The sequence below is a fragment of the Paralichthys olivaceus genome, chromosome 19, assembly GCF_024713975.1.
Source record: "Paralichthys olivaceus isolate ysfri-2021 chromosome 19, ASM2471397v2, whole genome shotgun sequence".
Lineage (NCBI taxonomy): Eukaryota > Metazoa > Chordata > Actinopteri > Pleuronectiformes > Paralichthyidae > Paralichthys > Paralichthys olivaceus.
This window is the reverse complement of record NC_091111.1, coordinates 20,448,801-20,470,703: the sequence shown is the minus strand read 5'-3', so window position 1 is coordinate 20,470,703 and position 21,903 is coordinate 20,448,801. Positions and strand designations below refer to the sequence as shown.

At 43.8% G+C, this 21,903-nt stretch overlaps 3 protein-coding genes across 11 annotated transcripts; 1 reads left to right on the top strand and 2 right to left on the bottom strand.

The window, feature by feature from the left end:
* The first annotated feature begins 63 nt into the window (after nt 1-63).
* LOC109645313 (tumor necrosis factor alpha-induced protein 2-like) lies at nt 64-5,049 on the top strand. Of its 8 annotated transcripts, none has more exons than XM_069514949.1 (12): nt 64-304; nt 1,179-1,606; nt 1,813-2,024; nt 2,264-2,378; nt 2,541-2,663; nt 2,808-2,902; nt 2,979-3,071; nt 3,151-3,277; nt 3,351-3,476; nt 3,569-3,718; nt 3,804-3,928; nt 4,583-5,049. In XM_069514949.1, the coding sequence occupies exons 1-12, from the start codon at nt 142-144 to the stop codon at nt 4,764-4,766; spliced, it is 1,941 nt and encodes a 646-aa protein (XP_069371050.1). In that variant the 5' UTR covers nt 64-141; the 3' UTR covers nt 4,767-5,049. The 8 variants fall into 8 exon arrangements, with proteins under 8 accessions (XP_069371050.1, XP_019966447.2, XP_069371049.1 ...); XM_020110888.2 differs by having other exon boundaries at nt 2,246-2,378; XM_069514948.1 differs by having other exon boundaries at nt 1,152-1,606; nt 3,593-3,718.
* A 1,172-nt stretch (nt 5,050-6,221) lies between these two features.
* On the bottom strand, nt 6,222-12,717 carry LOC109645315 (creatine kinase B-type-like). The gene is made up of 8 exons (XM_069514957.1): nt 12,558-12,717; nt 11,125-11,335; nt 8,577-8,731; nt 7,972-8,104; nt 7,505-7,676; nt 7,158-7,281; nt 6,802-6,991; nt 6,222-6,596 (listed from the first exon to the last, which is right to left on the bottom strand). Exons 2-8 carry the CDS (start codon nt 11,315-11,317, stop codon nt 6,418-6,420), a joined length of 1,146 nt encoding a protein of 381 aa, XP_069371058.1. The 5' UTR covers nt 11,318-11,335; nt 12,558-12,717; the 3' UTR covers nt 6,222-6,417.
* A 2,357-nt stretch (nt 12,718-15,074) lies between these two features.
* LOC109644444 (photoreceptor outer segment membrane glycoprotein 2-like) lies at nt 15,075-21,813 on the bottom strand. 2 transcript variants are annotated; one of them, XM_069514958.1, is made up of 4 exons: nt 20,903-21,813; nt 19,602-20,653; nt 17,856-18,102; nt 15,075-17,723 (listed from the first exon to the last, which is right to left on the bottom strand). In XM_069514958.1, the coding sequence occupies exons 2-4, from the start codon at nt 20,180-20,182 to the stop codon at nt 17,469-17,471; spliced, it is 1,083 nt and encodes a 360-aa protein (XP_069371059.1). In that variant the 5' UTR covers nt 20,183-20,653; nt 20,903-21,813; the 3' UTR covers nt 15,075-17,468. The 2 variants fall into 2 exon arrangements, with proteins under 2 accessions (XP_069371059.1, XP_069371060.1); XM_069514959.1 differs by having other exon boundaries at nt 19,602-20,586.
* Between the last annotated feature and the right edge of the window lie 90 nt (nt 21,814-21,903).

Genomic DNA, 21,903 nt, shown 5'->3' with positions numbered 1-21,903 from the left:
AGCACACATCGTCTCAGAACAGCTTATACATATTTATATATAAATACACAGATCAGCTGTTTTATTTTTTTGAACTGATGTAAATGGTCACATGATCGTCTGAACTGGTCCTGGTCCCGATCCCTCTACTGGAGATATTGAATGATCTGGGTCCTGGTCCTGATGATGAGGGGTTTCCTGCTGTCCAGCAGGGGGCAGCAGAGGCGTGTGTGTGTGTGGGGGGAGGTGGCAGGTGGAATCAGGTCACGTGAGTCCGCCCCTTCCAACTGCTTGGTCACAGAATTAAAGGAAGCAGAGATGAGAGGTGAGAGAAGCTTTTATTTTTTAAACTGGCTTTGATGTGATTTCTTTATCTCTTAGTTCTTTGTTCTGGGTTCAGATGATCTTTAGTTTGAACAACATGTTTATGTCTCAGGAGCCAGAACCTTCCAGAGCTCCAGACCAACGGTTTCACTGGTTTCACTGGTTTCACTGGTGCACCGAACTTTTTCATTCAGATGCACCGAACATTTTTCTCTGCGACTTTTGGCAACACAATATTACAGGTGTTCCCATATTTACCATATATTTTGGTAATTTCTTAAATAGGGCTGTTTGATTACATTTGTTCGAATATCAGTTCAGGATATTTCAGTGTACGAGACCAATTTTGTCAGGATATGAACTAAAGCTGTAAACTGAGCAAGGAAACCTCTTAGTTCATGAATATTAACTGTAAGTGTCTGCTCGTCACGTTTTCAATGTGTTCAGATTAAGATAGACTCAAGATAAGATAAGACTTATTCCCACATGATGTCTGGGGGTTTTACTGTTTCCCTCTTTCCCTGACGTCCCAGCCCCCCTCTGCTCTCACTCTCTCCTCTGCTTACAGCAGTCACACCTGCTGCCGGCAACTTGCCTCCACCACCCAAACCTCCACCTTTAGCACCGAGTCAAAACACGGTCGTGGTAAACGATATTCATCTTGAACAAATGTATCTTGCCTGCTACGCCCACCGGGGGGTTCTGCACACGTTCCCTGTTTTATCTTAGCACGCTGCTCGGCTAATCCGGGGAAAGAATGGAGCCTTCAGCACCAAGTACAACTGTATTCATATTGTGCAATAAATGGTTAAATCATGACAAAGCTTTCCTGACTGTTGAACTCGTAGAACGGGCCCCTGGTTTGTCTTGTGCAGAGGATGAGTTGGACCGTGAGGAGCAGGAGGATCAGGAGCTGGAGGAGATCAGCAGGAGGCTGATCATCCAGGAGGAGCAGATCTTCAGTCACAACTCTCCCTCTGAGGTTGACGAGGACCAGCTGCTGATAGACTTCGAGGCTCTGAAGATGAAAATATGGATGGCCATCCACAATACCCTTACCTCGTCCTCATCCTCAGGACAGCTGGATGTCCTGAGGAGTGCCGTGGCTTCCATCCAGCAGCAGGAGGCACAAGACCAGCGCTGGACATGTCGTCCTGACAACAGACTCCCAGTGTGGCGTCCTCTTAATTGTGTCAGCACTCACAATACTCTGCTGCAGAACATGGTGGCGTCCAGACTCACGAAGGCTGCAGAGGACGAGTTGAGTGGAACTGACAGCCTGTCCTCACCCATGAAGAGGCAGGTGAGTGGCATCAGGGACACGTCTAGAGTCAAACATCGATTTTATTTTATTTTTGCCCAGTTTAATCTTTAAACATCCAGTTGTCTCTGAAAACAACAGTTAAAAAATATGTTGACGAAAACAGTAAGAAAACTAAAAAACAAAATGAGGAGTTTCAAGTGTATTCTACATTTCAAAATAATGCAGCCTCTCACACTCGTCTGCAGGTTTGTCGTATGGGGAAACGTGTGAAGGACGATCTGCTGACGGTGGCGAGGACGGTGATGGATTGTTACCCTCCACACATGGACATCTTGAACGTCTACGCTGGATTCTACCATCAGAGGTTCTCTGCTCAACTCACTGAACTCGCTGCTTCTGCTCTGGGAATAGATGACTGCAGCTACCTGCTGTTCTGGGTCAATGACTGCTACCCACAGTGAGTCATATGAAACCATAGACCACCTTCAGCTGGTTTACTTACTTATTGTTATTTCACTGATTATGGGTTAATTGTTTTTTTCTAATTTAATTTTCCATGAAACTGATTTGACTCATTGATCAGATCAAAATTCTTGATCAGCGCAGTTTGAGAGAATCATCACAAATATCAGAGTATGAGGAGGTGAGATGTGATCAGAGACGTCTGAAGCCTTTCAGTGTGTGTTTCCACCTCAGGACAGTTCTGAAACACGAGGACCTGGATGGAAAGATAAAGACGGCCTGTCTGGGTTCTCTGCTGCAGCACAACCACCTGGAGCGGCTGGAGGAACAGTACCTGAGCCACAAAGAGGTGAAGACCAGCCAGCACCCACCTTTTTTAAAATGAACCCAACCATCAAATGTCAAATATATGTTGTGTCCTTCAACAGCCTGAAAACAGAAAGTGAGTTAAAGAGCTGAGGAGTATTTTCTGAACCAGGATCAGTCGTGTGTTTGATGTTTAATTATTCAGGACCAAGTGAAGCTGTGGCTGAGAACAGCCTTAAAGAAAGAAGAGGACAGCTGGCTGAGCGGCAACACACCGGAGCTCATTGACACCTATTACTTCAGTCCACTTGCTGCTGATGTCATACAGGTGAGAGACAGAGTGCATATGTCATGAGTTCAAGACTTGTATGAAATACCTGAAATCCAGGTGAGTATTTAAACCGGTGTTCGGCAGGTGCACCTAGATTTGACCTGGACTGCAGTACGTCTATTAAGGTGTTTGTGATTCCAGGTGATCAACAGCTTCGTGATTGAGTTACATCATGTGATCAGAGACCAGAGCAAAACTCAGAGGATCACAGCTCACCTGGAGAGTTTCCTCCACAGGTAGACCACACCCACACACACAACGCAGTGGGTGGCGCAGTTGATGTGTAAATGTATGAAATGACGTGTGTTCCAGCTACGAGACGAGCATTAAAGAGTTTGTTAGGAGAAACCAAGGTAACACGGACTCAGTGATCAAAGCTCACCTGGTCTGTGAGCAGCAGTTCAGGTGAGATCCCCTGCTCGTTCCCCGCAAGACTCCTGACCTGTTTCTCGTCAGCTGATTGGCTGATTCTGACTCTCCTCAGGAAATACGTCACAGATCCGACAGGAAGTCTGAGTGAGCAGCAGCAACGTCGCTGTCTGGACACCCTGTCTGCCCTGAGGGATTGTGGGTACAGGTATTTCACCTGTACCATTCACGGGCTGCTAAAGGTACAAACTACTTCCTGTACTAACTGTACTGCAAAACCAGATACACAGTGTACATGAGTGTGTGTGTGTTCAGGTGTTTTACAGTCACCTGTGGACGTATGTGTGGTTGGATGGGGAACTTCCTGTTGTTGACTCAATGTTGACCTCTCTGAGCCGACAGCTGATGGACCTGACTGACCTGAACGCAGCGTGCAGAGAGGTGAGACAGTTGGCTTACCTGTCTGTGTCTCACCTGTCTGTCTCACTTGTTTGTCTCAATTGTCTGTATCGCTAACCTGTCTGTCCCTGAAGTCTCTGATGACCGCCGTCCACCAGGACATGGTTCTTCAGTACGTGAAAAGGATGATGAAGACCAAGATGAAGAAAAGAGAGCAGCAGGTGGGCGGAGCCCAGCGGATGAAAGAAGACGCTCAGAAGATCAATGACTTCTTCAAAGATGGGGTGAGTCGCTCCGCGGTGGAATGTAACTAAGTATTTACTCGAGTACTGGGCGTGTTGCCTGACGACAGGTTGTTTGTGTCACCAGGGCTGCAGCGCCTCCTCGTGGCTCGGCAACGTTCTCTGTAGCGTTGCTGAAGTTCTCCGTCTGCAGGATCCAGGAAGTGTTCAGCTGGAGCTCGTCTGTCTGGCCAGAACGTTCCCTGACCTCAGGTACACAGTCGACGTTCTCTCACCTGAACCAACAGGTTACCAGGTTCAGACGTTCCTGCTCAGCCAATCAGAAATGTTCATGTTCTCCTGTAAGAACGTCATATACATGTGTGTGAACATATGTAGATGTACATGTTCATATGTTCACATACATGATTGAATGTTTGTAAATAAATTAAAAAGCGTTTTAGTATTTGACCAACTTACTTTTATTTTTCACCCAAATCAAACATTCACAGAAGAGAGACGTTATTTAACGTTCTGTGTAGGTGTGACTCTGTCAGGTCATGTGTTTTACAGAATTAACATACGTGTTTACCTCATTTCACTTGTGTGTCATTGGTTAAATGTTCGTCGTCGTGTGTTTCGTGAACAATGTGACCTGGATCTGCAGTGTGAGAAAACCTGGTTGCCGTGGGAGACGGCAGGTGTGTCCAGGTGCGCTCAGGTGTCTGATACTGAGAGGAGTCAGGTCACCTCAGATCATCTTCACCTGTCCCACTTCTGTTTCCTGAAATAAAAAGTGACTCAGCTGCTCCATGTTATCATAGCTGTAAATCACATGTGAGTCACATGATGTATTCACCTGTTGGTGTGGGATCATCAATACTTTTCATGTTTTTAAGATCACTACTCTGTGTCATGTCTCCTCAGTGACGCTCACGTGTCAGCGCTGCTGTCTCTGAAGACCGGCCTTTCAGCTGCGGAGGTTCACGCCATCCGGCGCAGCGTGGAGGAGAACCGCCTCCTTGACGTCTCCACCGATCACAGCCCTCCATTCTTCTCCAAGGTCAAAGTCAACTGGATCAATAATAAGATCAATCAGATCCGACTGTAAAGCTGAACCGAGCCTGTTAGCATGTTGTCATAATCAACAAACAGGCGGCCATGTTGAAGGACAGACAGCTGAACAGACATTTTCCTCATTTGAAGTGTTAAAGATGATGTGTGCAGGTCAGATGGAACCTGGTTCCTTGTCTCTAATGGATGTGGTGTTCCTCAGGGCACTGACCTGAGTCCCCTGTTCTTCTGTTACAACTTTAGTCGTGTTCTCTGCTGTGTGATCAATCCACTTTATTTTAATTCGAATAAACGACGTCACAGGTAATGATTCCACCAAATTGTGGTTTGTGACATTTTTCATGAAACTAGTTGAGCTAAGTTACAGATATAGTTTGTGTAGAACCCTCACAAATCATCTGCTGTGGTAGAAGTTCTCTGACAGAACATGTGATGAAGTGGTGGTAACATATAGTGAAGAAAGATGGACGACACACCTCCTCATTATGTTTGATTCACATAAGAAATGAGTTGATGTTTCACGTGATGATGTTCAGCTCAGTCTGCAGAAAAACATCAGATCAGAGAAATCAATAATCAATGATTGTCTGTTACTCTGCTGCCACCTGGTGGTCAACACTATTTACTGCAAAATAACAAGAATATCCCTTCTGAAAGTGAAAATAAAATACAGGCAGACATGTGTAACTAACTCTAACTCTAACTGACTTTAATCCTAACTAATCCAACACTGGTTCTGATGAAGATCAGCTGAATCCTTTGACTGAGCCACAGCTGAACGTCACTGACCACAGAAGGATCGGTACGCCTATATATGTATGCATGTATATGCTGCCTTCATCCCTCCTTTCCTCCTTTTGTTCCTTCCTCCTTTCCTTCATCTCTTCATCTGAAACCAGATGTGTGTGTGTGTGTAGATATGGTTGACTTTGTGAGCACTAACCCTGCCCCCTCCTCTCGTCTCCTTTCCCTGTCCTCAGCAGGAGAGAGCAGCTAAACATGGCCGACTGCTACAAAGGATCATGGGAATCCCGCTGTGATGTACATTGATATTTTATTTTGAAAGAGGCCCTCAAGTGACTGACCAGCCGGACCAGAAACAAATGAGGGCGGGGTTGTATTGAAGGGGCGGGGTCACATTGGCCAGATGAGCTGGTTTCAGTCAGTGTTTCTAAATATTTGTTTTTGTGTTAATTTCCACTTTTTTACACGTAAGCAGTTGGCGAACGTCAGCGGAACGTCAGCAAAAGGTCAGCGGAACGTCGGGGGAACAGCGGCAACCGTTTTTGTTACTGAACATCATTAAACACCTTTAACGCAGCTCAACTTCCTGTCATGTGTCAAACTAAAGAAGCTAATACACAACATCACATAGTTATTAATGAATGAAAACATGTCAATCATCATGACAATGAACAAAGTGATGATGTCACTGACCCCGCCCCCCCAGGTGTGAGGCGGTGCTGAAGGACAACACTGAGCTCACGTTGCGTTCAGGGACACAGATACTTTATTACATATTCAGGTGTTAAGAGTCCAACAGTTGGAGACAAATAGAAAATCCTTCACATGTTGGAAGACGAAGTCTAAGTGAGCAGCGCTAGACGTCCTGAAGGACGCTCTCTGATTGGTTACAGTGAGGGGGTGAGGAGGGGGAGTGAGGGGTGACAAGGGGGCAGTGACACAGTTCACTTCTGCTCTGGGATCATGTCGTCGATGGAGTCTCCAGCCTCCAGGCGTTTCTCCATGTCCACCAGCAGGTTAATGCCATCCACCACCATCTGAACCAGCTCCACCTCCGAGAAACCCAGACGGTCCGCATTGGAGATATCAAAGACTCCGCCCACCGCCGCTGTGTCCACTCCACCTGAGACAGACACATGAAGTGATGTCACAGGGGCACTTTCATTTGTTAGACAGGACATTTTACACCTGTCTGTCTGTAGCAGTCTCACTGTCTGTCTGTACCCGTCTCACTGTCTGTCTGTACCCGTCTCTCTGTCTGTCTGTACCTGTCTCTCTGTCTGTGTACCCATCTGTCCATATGTACCTATCTACAGGTATGTGCGTACCTGTCCCTCTCTTCTGAAGTCTCAGTCTCTCCAGGATGTCTGCAAACTTGTCACTCTTGCTGAGGTTCGGCAATTTGACATGGACACCGGCTCTTAGTCCTGTCCCCAGGTTTGACGGACAGGTGAGGACATAGCCCAGGTGTTCATTCCACATGAACTCGTGACCTCGCTCCTTAAACAAGTCCTCAATCTGCCAGAGAGAGAGAGAGAGAGCACAGGTAAGACAGGTGTTACAGATCGGAGGGAGAGACAGGTGAGAACTGATGGGGGTAAGACAAGTTAGACCAGGGGTGCGACAGATGAGGACAGGTGTGAGACTGCAGGGACGTGAAGACAGGTCAGACAGTTGGACTGACCTTGGTGAGTCCGGTGCAGAAGCGGGTGAACACCTCCCTCATGTTCCCACCTTTCTGCATGCTGATGACGCGCAGGTGATCCTCCTCGTTCACCCACACCAGGAAGGTCTTGTTGTCGTTGTGCCTGCAGGTGAACGTCAGAGGGCGGGAACAGGAAGTCGGTCAACAACACGTCAACAACATGTCAACAGCATGTTTGATGTGGACGTCACTCAGAACATTTTTTTTATTGTCTCCTGTTCTTGAGAAAAACAAAGCAATTGGTCAGTGTCACATAATCAGAATGGTTTGATCACGCATCTCATTGTTCTGGCTCTGAGGTCAGAGTTCATGGTTAGTTAACTGACCAGATGCCGCGGCCATCGGGCCAGTCACGGGCCATTCCGGATGCCAGCAGCAGAGGGGAGACGGGCTTATCAAACAGGAAGTGGTCATCGATCAGCTGCTGCTGTTCCTCCTCCGTCATGTTCTTCAGGGCGTAGTACTTCCCCTTTAATTCCCCGTCCAGGATGTCCAGACCTGCAGCACACCGGAGGTCAGAGGTAAGACACAGGGAAGGTCAATCCAGTCCAGCCTTGTTTAGCTAGTCTCGTTCAGTTCAGTCTAGTCTCTGAGAAGGACAACACAGCTCACACTTATATGAGGTCTGCTGCTCACTGAGCCTTACTGAGGCATTATGGGAAATCGGAGTTTGTTCTCCCCTGCCTCAGTGAGCGAACAGCAACAGAAACACGTGAATCATCAGTGTCCCTGAATGCACCACAGATCACGTGACTGCTGCAGAAATAAACTAAACTAAAGCTGCATCTCATACTTTCAATGGACAGGTTTTCGATGGCTCGTCTTTCTCCACGGCTGCAGTGTGGCGGCAGACAGAAGCCACGAATACTCCGTCCGGTCCGAACCCGAGAGCTCAGCACGTAGTTTGGATCCAGATCATCTCCACCCTGAAACGTACAGAACACCAGAGTCAGAGTCAGGTGGTTTAAAGGAAACCAGACTAAGATACTAGGATCAGTCCCTACAGTTCATCCTGACGGGACCATGAACGTCAGTTTCTCAGCTATGTGATCCTAAAAATCACTTTCTCATACAATTCACAAACATGTCAGGAAAGTGTTCTGTTCAGACGCTGATCCTGGTCTGGTTTAAAACAGAAAACCTTTTTCTGCACTGAACCTGAACCTCCATCTTTACCTGACCCAGACCAAAGAGCTGCTGTTGAACCACAAATCAGACTCTGAATGTGAATCTGGTCTGTGGACATGGACCTGGTCTGTGAACCTGGTCTGTGGAAATGGTCTATGGACATGGACCTGGTCTGTGAACCTGGTCTGTGGACGTGAATCTGTTCTGTGAACCTGGTCTGTGAACCTGGTCTGTGAACCTGGTCTGTGGGCGTGAATCTGGTCTATTCACCTGCAGGTTTTCAGAGTTCAAGTCGGTCTTGTGTTTGTCTGATGGCTTGTATCCTCCGTGGCGGTCTTCAATGACTGGATCCATCAGGTCTTGGAACACCTCATACGTCTCCTCGTCTCCAGCAACACAGCCTACCGTCATGATGAACGGGTGACCTGCAGGGACACAAAATGGCTAATCAGTTCCAGCCCATCACTACCTTCAGGACTCGTGACTAAAGTACTTATACTCGTTGTATTAAAACGTTTAGAGCAGATGCTGCTAACTAAGTTAGGTTGGATTTGATGTGGAGGCTGGATCAGGTGATTGGAAATAAACTTGCCCCCTCCCTTCCTTCCTGTGGGGGAATTAACGACCAGAAATTTACCAGATCTAACAAGTCGATCCAATTAAAGAGTTTATTATTAAGTAGCAGCTCAACCCCAGAATAGACATCACAAGTAGGTTCCTTCTTTGGTGCAGAGACACCTGGACTGAGATAGGAACTACCTGGATGACCTGTAATTTTCTCTTAGTAAACTCAGAGGTTCTAATACTTAAACACCTCCAACATACATTAATAATACGGCAGCATCAAACCTTGAAGAGCTCATATCACCACTAGAGCCCCAAGCTCCCAGAATTCAGTCTGTTGTCCCTCAAGTCTAAAAGTAGAGGAGGAGCCAGAGCGTTCAGCATTAAGCTCCTGTGGAATCATCTCAGGTTCAGTTCTGGAGGCAGACTCCCTCTCTACGTTTAAGATTCAAACTTCCTCCATGATGAAGGTTTAGTTAGAGCTGGTCCAGGTTTGTCTTGGACCTGCTCTAGTTCTGCTGCTGGAGGATACACAGGGCTTCTCTTTCCTCTTCATCACATTAATGTCTCATCAACCATGGACCTCATTAATGAAACATCTTGTAGGATTCATATTAAAATTCTATGTGTGCACAAAAGCCAAAAATGGTGTACGCAAAAAGATTGAGATTTCTAAATCCGTGCACACACACGTGAATGTTCCCTTCATACATCACAGCCTGCCTGGAAACGTGTGAACATAAATCTGCCTCATGCCCCGCCCTCTACACGCCCACATTCAACCATAAAGGGTCGATGCAAAACACCTCATGAATATTAAATTGACCTGATGAGTCAGCATCAAGTGACGAGAAGAAGAAGAAAGTTTGTGACATGGAGGTGAAGACACAGCAGTGATGTCATGATTAAAGAAAATACACTGACGTGTTAAAACAGAAAAAACAAAGTGACTTAAAGATGGAGGAGAAAGAATGTGAAGGAGCATGTTTTATCTCCTGAACGTGTTTTAATTTAACTGCAGGATTATTAAACAGTATTACTGTGATACTGTGATACTGTGATACTGTGATACTCTGTTACTGTGATACTGTGATACTGTGATACTCTGTTACTGTGATACTGTGATACTCTGTTACTGTGATACTGTAATACTGTGATACTCTGTTACTGTAATACTGTGATACTCTGTTACTGTGATACTCTGTTACTGTGATACTGTGATACTCTGTTACTGTGATACTCTGTTACTGTGATACTGTAATACTGTGATACTCTGTTACTGTGATACTGTGATACTGTGATACTCTGTTACTGTAAAACTATGATACTGTAATACTGTGATACTCTGTTACTGTGATACTATGATACTGTGATACTGTGATACTGTGATACTCTGTTACTGTAATACTATGATACTGTGATACTCTGTTACTGTGATACTGTGATACTGTAATACTGTGATACTCTGTTACTGTGATACTGTAATACTGTGATACTCTGTTACTGTAATACTGTGATACTGTAATAATGCATTACTGTGATACTGTAATACTGTAATACTGTGATACTGTGATTCTGTAATAAATCTATATATATATATATCTACAGTAATCAGATTACTTTACACATCACTGGATCCTAACCTCCACTCTGGGACATGAACACACTTTATTTATATTATACAAGAATTTGATATAAGTGATCTTCATTGCAGCTGACAGTCACGTTCACTGCAGATTTAACTCTCACACACACACACACACACAGTATATAAAAAGTACAGTCGTAATACAGGTGCAGCGTTATAAAAGATATTATTAAACAACAATCACTTGATTCTTTAACTGTTATTTTTGCTTTTTTACGTAATGAAGCTGTTTTATATATTTTCAATTGAAGTGGAACAGTTTTGTGACGTGAGCACAAATAACCTTGTTGGTTTGAATGTTAATGATGAAGTGGATCAATAATCTTCAGTTCACCTCCTCACGTCTGCATCATTATTTTCCCGGCTCCAAATGTTCGTATCCATGAATCAGAGTTAACGTACAAGTTCACATTCTCCCGTCAAGTTTGTTTTTATAAATCCCAACATTAGCGTGAGAAGTAGCGAATGCACAAAATGGAGTCTTTAGGATGCAACGGTTCTGATTGAGGCCGCTGGTTTGAAGGAGTGACCTGCGCTGGTTTGAGATGGGATGTGAGGTAGCTGCAGTGATTTATATCTCGATGTGATTTGGATTAGAAACGTTACCTGGATTATCGATGCCAGTCTGGATGACATCGTCCAGGGTGAATCCACTGGGCGTCTCCTTGTCCCGCAGGTTGGCATACATCTCAGGCGTGAGCACCTTGGCCATGTAGTTATTGTGCTGGCTGAGGTCGGGGTACTCCTGCTCCGCAGAGTAGTTCATCTTCAGCGCATTATGGGTGTTTCCGAAAGGCATGATGACGTCTGTGCTGACCTGAGAACAGGTGTTCACCAACATCAATCACACGTTTAACGCCTCACAAACGACCGGGAGCCAAAGTCAGTCTGAGCATCAGGAGTGTGATATGAACAGGTATGAACGGGTTTAAAGTAAAAACGGGTGTGAACAGGTATAAAATATAGATTAAGGGTTGATGTTAACATTTATTGATTATAATGAATGTTTATAATATGATTTATATATTGATGTTTACATTGATTCTATATTATATTGTTCAACAAACACCAGAGATGTGAAGGTGGACTATGTGACGTCACTGGGTTTCTCAAACACGTGCTGCAGTAAATGTACTCTAACCGGACGAGTCAGTGACGTCAGCAGCAGACCGGGATGAACCAGGTCCGGTCAGTGGACGTGACGCAGCTCATTAATGAGCCAATCAAATCCTCTGTTTGTCCTCATCACACCTGACTGGATTTAAGGTGGATTGATTTAAGGGAGCACAACATGTTACGTCACAGACACGTCCACCGCAGAATCTGACTGCGACACATTTGCAGGACAGAGAGTACGACAGGGAGACAGAGAGAGAGAGAGAGACATACAGGGAGACAGAGAGAGAGACATACAGGGAGACAGGGAGAGAGACACATACAGGGAGACAGGGAGAGAGAGAGACATACAGGGAGACAGAGAGAGAGAGAGAGAGATACATACAGGGAGACAGAGAGAGAGAGAGACATACAGGGAGACAGAGAGAGAGAGAGAGACATACAGGGAGACAGGGAGACAGAGAGAGACATACAGGGAGACAGGGAGACAGAGAGAGAGACACATACAGGGAGAGAGAGAGAGAGAGAGACATACAGGGAGACAAGGATAGAGAGAGAGAGGGAGACAGACAGGTAGAGAGAGACAGGCTACTGTTTATTTACCGGCTGTGGATCTGCATAGAACCTGTCTCTCTCTCTCTGTCTCTCTCTCTCCCTCTCTCTCTCTCTCTGTCTCTCTGTCTCCCTCTCTCTCTGTCTGTCTCCCTCTCTCTGTCTGTCTCTCTCTCTCTGTCTCTCTCTCTCTCTCTCTCTCTCTGTCTGTCTCTCTGTCTCCCTCTCTCTCTGTCTGTCTCCCTCTCTCTGTCTGTCTCTCTCTCTCTCTCTCTCTGTCTGCTCCTTTGTTCCTTTAACCCCCCTTCTCTGATGATGTATTGATGGTTGATGATCATGGCTGTGATTGGTCAGTTTCAAGGTGGTCCTACCTCAAGGTTCAGTCTGATGCGGGTCTGATGCTGTTGTTGCGGGTCTGATGGGGGTCTGATGCTGTTGTTGCGGGTCTGATGCGGGTCTGATGCTGTTGTTGCGGATTAAAGCGTCTCTCAGCCTTTTATACCCGCCCCCCGATCCTGATTGGCTCCTATTTTCAGTCCATTCATTCCATTGGTCATTGAGTCATGTGATCTGTCTCATCCTCTCTCTGCTGACACAGGTTCTGATGATGGAGTTACAGTTACAGTTATAGTTACAGTTATAGTTACAGTTACAGCTACAGTTACATTTATAATTATAGTTATAGTTACAGTTACAGTTACAGTTACAGTTATAGTTACATTTATAGTTACAGTTACAGCTACAGTTATAGTTATAGTTACAGTTATAGTTACTGTTAATGCTACAGTTATAGTTACAGTTATAGTTACAGTTACAGCTACAGTTACATTTATAATTATAGTTATAGTTACAGTTACAGTTATAGTTACAGTTATAGTTACAGTTACAGCTACAGTTACATTTATAATTATAGTTATAGTTACAGTTACAGTTACAGTTACAGTTATAGTTACAGTTATAGTTGCAGTTATAGTTACAGCTACAGTTACAGTTATAGTTACAGCTATAGTTACAGTTACAGTTATAGTTATAGTTACAGTTACAGTTACAGTTATAGTTACAGTTATAGTTACAGTTACAGTTATAGTTACAGTTATAGTTATAGTTATAGTTACAGCTACAGTTACAGTTACAGTTATAGTTACAGTTACAGTTACAGTTATAGTTACAGCTATAGTTATAGTTACAGTTATAGTTACAGTTATAGTTATAGTTATAGTTACAGCTACAGTTACAGTTACAGCTATAGTTATAGTTACAGTTATAATTACAGTTATAGTTACAGCTACAGTTATAGTTATAGTTACAGTTACAGTTACAGCTATAGTTATAGTTACAGTTATAATTACAGTTACAGTTATAGTTACAGTTACAGTTACATTTACAGTTACAGTTACAGTTATAATTACAGTTACAGTTATAGTTACAGTTACAGTTACATTTACAGTTATAGTTACAGCTATAGTTACAGCTATAGTTACAGTTATAGTTACAGTTACAGTTATAGTTACAGTTACAGTTATAGTTATAGTTACAGTTATAGTTATAGTTATAGTTACAGTTACAGTTATAGTTATAGTTACAGTTATAGTTATAGTTATAGTTACAGTTACAGTTATAGTTATAGTTACAGTTATAGTTACAGTTATAGTTATAGTTACAGTTATAGTTACAGTTACAGTTATAGTTACAGTTACAGTTATAGTTACAGTTATAGTTACAGTTATAGTTACAGTTTTCGGTTCTTCAGTGTCTGCATTGTAGAGCTGCATGTTAAATAAGGATTTGTTTGCAACCCGAATAAAGACCAGTCTCCCAGCACCTGTTATCAGGCAACCAGCAGCAGGACAAAAGAAAGAAAGACAGAAAGAGATGAGGGAGGACAGAAGGAGATGAGGGAGGACAGAAGGAGATGAGGGAGGACAGAAGGTGTGAGGGAGGACAGAAGGAGATGAGGGAGGACAGAAGGTGTGAGGGAGGACAGAAGGAGATGAGGGAGGACAGAAGGAGATGAGGGAGGACAGAAGGTGTGAGGGAGGACAGAAGGAGATGAGGGAGGACAGAAGGTGTGAGGGAGGACAGAAGGAGATGAGGGAGGACAGAAGGAGATGAGGGAGGACAGATGTCTCTATAGTTGTGAGGAAAGTCGTTGACATAATGTATTTTACTAACCTCTAAACTAAATGCCTGACTTGATTCTTTATTCCCTCATGGTTGATGCACTTATTGTGAGTCGCTCTGGATAAACGTGTCAGCTAAATGAAATGTAATGCCTAACCTAACCTAAACTAACTCCAACCTAAACTAATTCTAACTCTAAACTAACTCTTACTCTAAACTAAACTAACTATAACCTAAACTAATTCTAACTCTAACTCTAAACTAACTCTAACTCTGACCTAACTCTAACTCTAAATCTAACCTAAACTAACTCTAACTCTAACTCTAACCTAAACTCTAAACTAACTCTAACCTAAACTAATTCTAACTATAACTCTTACTCTAAACTAAACTAACTATAACCTAAACTAATTCTAACTCTAACTCTAACTCTAAACTAACTCTAACTCTGACCTAACTCTAACTCTAAATCTAACCTAAACTAACTCTAACTCTAACTCTAACTCTAACTCTAACTCTAACTCTAACCTAAACTCTAAACTAACTGTAACCTAAACTAAATCTAAACTAACTCTAACTCTAACTCTAACCTAAACTCTAAACTAACTCTAACCTAAACTAATTCTAACTATAACTCTTACTCTAAACCAAACTAACTATAACCTAAACTAATTCTAACTCTAAATCTAACCTAAACTAACTCTAACTCTAACTCTAAACTAACTCTAACTCTAACTCTAACTCTAACTCTAAACTAACTCTAACTCTAACCTAAACTCTAAACTAACTCTAACCTAAACTAATTCTAACTATAACTCTAACTCTAACCTAAACTCTAAACTAATTCGAACTCGAACTCGAACTCTAACTCTAAACTAACTCTAACCAAAATTGTCCTCATAACCATAGATAGACACACACACACACACACACACACACACACACCTCTGTAATATAATGATGGGCTGTGATTGGCTAAGCCGTTCTCTCTCTGTCTGTTATGTAACAGCCTGTCACTGACTCCAGGTGCATTGTGGGACATGAAGAGGTGACCTCAGTCATTCAGAAACAAATTAGTTTAATTGCCATTGCCACGGCAACCAACGAGATGATTGATCCACATCAGGCCCCGCCCCCTCTGATCTGTGATGGCACTACAAGTGCCAGAAATTACAGGGGAGGGGGGGGGTGAGGAAACAAGGAGTGATAAAGGGGGCAACGGGGGCACCACGAGGCTGTTACCATGGCAGCTGCTTACCCGCCTCTGATTGGCTGCTGGTGAAGCTGCAGTTCTTAAACAAACCACCAGAGAATCAAGGGATTCAAAGATGGACTGAAAATAACTGAGACAGGTGAGACACAGAGAGTTGAGACACAGACAGGTGAGATACAGAGAGTTGAGACACAGACAGGAGAGACACAGAGAGTTGAGACACAGACAGGAGAGACACAGAGAGTTGAGACACAGACAGGAGAGACACAGACAGGTGAGACACAGAGAGTTGAGACACAGACAGGTAAGACACAGAGAGTTGAGACACAGACAGGTAAGACCCAGAGAGTTGAGACACAGACAGGTAAGACACAGACAGATGAGACAGACAGGAGAGACACAGAGAGTTGAGACACAGACAGGTAAGACCCAGAGAGTTGAGACACAGACAGGTAAGACACAGACAGATGAGACAGACAGGAGAGACACAGAGAGTTGAGACACAGACAGGTGAGATACAGACAGGAGAGACACAGACAGGAGAGACACAGAGAGTTGAGACACAGAGAGGTGAGACACAGACAGGTGAGATACAGACAGGTGAGATACAGACAGGTGAGACACAGAGAGTTGAGACACAGAGAGGTGAGACACAGACAGATGAGACAGACAGGAGAGACACAGACAGATGAGACAGACAGGAGAGACACAGACAGGTGAGATACAGACAGGTGAGACACAGAGAGTTGAGACACAGACAGGTGAGACACAGACAGGTGAGACACAGACAGGAGAGACACAGACAGGTGAGACACAGACAGGTGAGACACAGACAGGAGAGACACAGTGTCTCTGATCCTATATTTGAGATTGTTATCATCATGTTTTCTGTGAAACATGTGAGGAAATAAAACATAAACATTTATGTGATATATTTAAACAATATATGTAAACAAACACAATTAAAACAGGTTGTTTATTTATTTTATCAGAAACAGAAAAAACAGTTTCACCAGATTTAGCTATGATCTGTTTTATGTGCTATGATCTGTGTTCTATGATCTGTGTTCTATGATCTGTGTTCTATGATCTGTGTTCTGTGTTCTATGTTCTGTGTTCTATGTTCTGTGTTCTATGTGCTATGTGCTATGTTCTGTGTTCTATGATCTGTTTTCTATGATCTGTGTTCTATGTTCTACAATTTGTGTTCTGTGTTCTATGGTCTATAATCTATGTTCTATGTTCTGTGTTTTATGTTCTATGATCTGTAAGAAGTTGGAAAGGACCATGACGTCGGCCACATGCCAATAAATCAAAGAAGAAGAAGCAGAAGAAGAAGCAGAAGAAGAAGAAGCTGTTCTTCTGTTCCTAACTTTTGAGATAAAAACATTTTCAGCATCAGAACCAAAGTGGAAATGGAAAAAATGGACAAAGGCCTCAAGTTTTTACAGAGAGAAGAAATTGAACTGTTTTGACTTGTGATGTCATCATCATGGTCCCCTCAGGATGAACCGCAAACACTTTGGTGAATTTCATCTAGCGCCACCATCAGTTTAACATTTTAAGGTGTAGGTGTGACACCTTATTAATAAGTTACAGAAATATTCTCATTGACGTGTTAAGGCCACCGTACAGAGGACCAGCAGCTCCCTGCAGGAAACCATCAGTTCTCTGATGAGCGATGTCACAGTCGAGCTGTGACACAGCGGCATAACGAACCAATCACAGCACAGAAAAGAAAAGTGTATTGCTTCAGGTTGTTTTGTTTCCTGTTCTTCTTTTTAAATTGAACATGTCAGAAAAAAGGTTGAAGAGAAAGTTTGAAACTGCTGCAGAGACCCTCGTGTTACTGATGATGAGTCACTGATTGTTAATCATTGATTCAGAGGTTTTGAACTTAAGATTCTCCAGCTCCTCCTCGGCATTCGGTGACTCCTCAGGGTTGGGGTCAGCTCGTTGTCGGGATCTGGATGTGCAGCGATGGCACTTCCTGTTCGACAGGTACAGTCGGAACGTTGATATTTGGGTCGTTGTCAGCCTGGTAACACTTCCCCAGGTTCTTGATGATGTTGAAGTTGGACCGAGCTGTTTCTGCGAGGCTGTACTCCAGAATCCAACCATCCGACTCTGAATCAGGATCACCCAGCTGCAGGACGTTCTCCATGGCAGTCTGCAGGTAACGGACTCCGGTCAGGACCAGCAGCTAGTAGAGAAGAAAAGCGAATAAGCACATTAAAAAGTTGTAACATCTTGATATCTGCAAGGGGGGCATAGTCTGATGTTTTCTTCTGGATCTTGGGCCTAATTGTGTGAGCTGACGGTGCGGCTGCAGTACCTCAAATAACCAGATGAGGAGGACGGTGAGGCCGATGGACTGCATGATGCTTGTGTAGTGGTCGAGCAGCGCCTGTCGGCAGCCTCTCCTCCACAGGTTCCGCTGCTGGCTCTGAGGGTCGTAGTTGAAATGGGCTGAGCTGTTGCTGACTTGCTGCTGGATGCAGGGTCGAGGGGAGAAGGTGCTGCAGCAGCTAAAGGGGACGCTGTCCATCAGGTACTTCCCCTCCACGTTACTCCTCAGACGGCTGAGGAGCAGGAGGAAGCCGTTAGCAACTGAGAGAGTGCAGCAAAGTGACAACAAGACATTTAAACAAAATGAAGGGAACCCTAGTAGTTAAACCTAACTTATCCCATGACCTTTGACCTTCCAGGCTGAACTGCAGTGGACCAGAGGCCTCAATCTGAGAAAATAGTTTCCTATCAAATGATCGAAAAATGTCACCATGAGTCACAATCTGAAGTTCCTTTTTACAAAGTTTCTGTTGTCACACCTTCATCAGATAAAACAATCAATGATTCAAAGCTGAAGAAAATCCACCAATCAGAAGCAGTCGGTAAAGCCGTCCAACATCTGTATGAATTCATGTCAACAAGCTTCTCCAGCTGTGACTGAATGTCACATAAACTACACGTCTATACGGATCAAGTTGAGTTTTACACTGAAGTCGTTTTCAGAGCTGCACTAAAGTCTAGGCATGTTCCTGATGTGTTCCAGACATGTTCCTCAAATGTTCTGCAGGTTCTGTATGTGAGAACAAATGTCTGAGTCAGTGTCTCTGGAAATTTTCTGGACCTTCTCCTGCAGAGTCCTCTTGAAATGTCTGGAAAATGTCAGAGTGAGAAAACATTAGGAAAACATCCAGACACAATTTTCTGGACGGTTTCTTGAGTTCATGTCTGAAAACAGCTTATAAAACAATAAAGTGCTCAAGTGTCTATGAATAAGCAGCTGCTTTCCAGCTAGATCCACTAGATTCCTTTGCAGACCAGGAGAGGCTGCTGTTACACAGTATAATTTAACTAAGGTTCATTCTAATGGATTTCCCTCAATCTAGATGTTGGACTGGAGGATGTGAGGTTTGAAGATCCGTTAGAATGGACCTGAAATAATTTCAGATCATCTGTTAAAACTAAGAGGGTTGTGAAGTTTGATCACTGAAGGACAAACAGCCAATCAGATTGTGTTTTTGTTGATGAACTCACAAGGTCTTGGAGTTACCTTCATCTGTCCACTAACTGTGAGGTCCTGTTGAATCTAGTTTGATCTTTACTCTGTTGAGACTAGTCACTTAAAACTCATTAGAATCCACTGGAATCGTAAAAAAAATCCACTTTGATCCAATAGGATCGAGTAGATTTCAAAGTAGTTGTCTAGAGGATTCACTAGGCTCCTCTCGAGCAGAGCTTTTCAAAGTGTGAGGTGCGCCTCCCCTAGGGGGAGCCAGAGTTCTTCAGGGGGGCGCGATTGTGGTGATGTGAGGTGTTTAAAAAAAGTACAGAAGTTTTAAATGTGTAAAAATTAGTTCAACAACCATTGTTTGAGTATGAATAGAACATTAAGTATAGCAAAAGCAAAAAGGGGGGGGCAGTTGTTTATTTGCTCTCCGAAGGGGGGGCTAACTCTCCCACACTTTGAAAACCCCTGCTCTAGAGAATGAATCTGCAAGAATCCAGATTATCAAGTAGATCAAACATCCTCTCAAATCCTGAACAGATCTGAACAGACTCTGGTGAATCTACTTACTCTTCCACAGCTCTGCTACTCATGTCCAGGTACCGGTTGCTGATCCACTGGACCTGGAACCAGTCCCGGTACCCGTTGTTCCCACAGCAGTGGAACTGCATCTGCAACAGGTCCAGAGTCCTCTTCAGGTAGCAGCGGCCAGGCGTGTCCGTGTCCTTATAGTACTGCATGGCGTTCCTTAAGCCTAGGAACAGAGATTCCTCCAGCTGACCACGAATGCTGTAGCACATGAGCGCCCCCACCAGGATGCAGGAGGTGAAGAAGAAAGTACAGATGACGTACGGCATCATCACCAGCTTCCAGCGCAGGAACTTGTTGGTGTCAGCACAGTCCAGGCAAATCTTCCCGCCCAGGAAGTTGATGCAGCCAGCGGCCAGGCCTGTAGTGATCAGCATATGTGGCACGTAGAGGATCCCGTGCTCTGACATCACTTCTTGCCATTTCTGAATTTCAATTTTGAGGAATAAGCCAAGGCCAAAGAGGATGACCCCCGTCACCACAGAGATCCAGTTGAGCAGCCAGAGGACCTCGGCTAGCTTCTCTCTCTCCACCTTGGTGAAGGTCACTTTACCGACAGCCATGTCGGTCCTCTGCTTTTATTTTATCACGTCCAAATGCTCACAATCATTGTGAAAAACTGAGTGCCTTAAGGTGCTGCTCCACTTGCAAGCACTAGGTGCTGCATCAGAAATCTATGGTGTCAAAGACATCAAATTCGAAGAAAAACATATTTTTTATACGACCTGATCTGTTTGTGGAGACAATCGATGTGTTTATCAGCGATCAACGTCCCACCATGATGAAGATGATGAAGATAAAGATCGTGCTTGTGTCTGTGACATCATGATTCAGTCAGTGACCAGTAGGTCTGTTGTCCCATCGAGGTGAAGTCCTCACATCCAGTCCACAGAGGTGTGGGAGGCACAGAGGTCAGAGGTCGGGGTTCAGTGTGGACGTCTGGGTGAAGACCGCTGACAGCTCCGCGCTGCAACGTAAGGAGCTTAATGAGGTATTTTAGGACGTTGACTGTAGGTTATGTCTCCGACTCATGGCTGCAGAGAGAGAAGAAGGTCAAAGCTTCACACATGATTTACTGAAAAATCGTCAACGCCTCAGACATTTCACTCTGACACTTGTGTCCAGTCACAATCAGTTGTTGCAGGTCACACCACAGAATGTGGTTTGTGAGTGTGCTCAGTTCACGCTTAGTTTTGAGCTGTCAGATTCAATAAAATATACAATCACTGAACGTTCCACATTGGATCCACTTGTCCAATCACCCTAAATCTAGAAGACGTTACCTTCAGGACTTCAGGACTTCAGGACGTGTCACTCCATCTGCTCGTCCGTCGTTGCCCCGACCTCCTGTTGTCTAACGGCCGCTGACAGTTTGAGCCGTGCAGCAGATATTGGGGCAGAGAAGAGGAGTTTTCAGGTGCCTGTAACTTACTGTCCTGCACTTTAATCTCCTTACAGCTAATCAGCCTTGTAAATAATCTCCAACCCCCCATTCACCAGCTGGACCACACTGGATCCTGCAGATCAGACACAAGAGAACCGCCCAGGGGAACATGGTGGAACCGAGTCTAACAACCTGCTGGAAACAGCAGAGATCAGATCAGAACCTGGTGACTCAGAGCCAAAGAACCTGACTCCAGTCTCATCAACTGTTCTTCAGAAAGTTCCACCTCTGGTTCTTTGTTCCTAATGAGGATGATGTTTGATGTTTCTGCTGTCGCTGAAATTTAGGTTCTTCAAATGTGACGATGACGAGTCGATAAAAAGAGTGAAGCCAAAGCGCCGAACAACTTTGTGATGTATGTGAACAAGGATGTGGACGGGAAGTCTTTTATAATCGTAGGACAGGAAGTAGTTTATAAACATACGACAGGAAGTTGTTTATCAACATGGAACAGGAAGTTGAACAAGTTGTTTGTAAACATGGAACAGGATTATGTTTATAAACATTGATTTGGCCATTGTTTATAAACTTAGAACAGTAAGATGTTTATAATCATAGGACAGGAAGTTATTTATAAGCATAGATCATGACGTTGTTTATAAACGTAGAACAGGAAGTTGTTTACAGTCATGTTTTTAATTACTGATTTATAATTTTACTGTTTTCTATTTTCTGTTTGTTATTGTTTTTATTGTTTATCTTTGTGTTTATGTTCTGTCAGTTTAAACAAACCCTTAATAAACAAACCATTCCACAATAAGAGCCTAAGAAAATAAACAAAGTGTTTATGTTTATTGTTGTTAATTCTCAAACAAAAACAAATCAACACGTTTCAAAGCA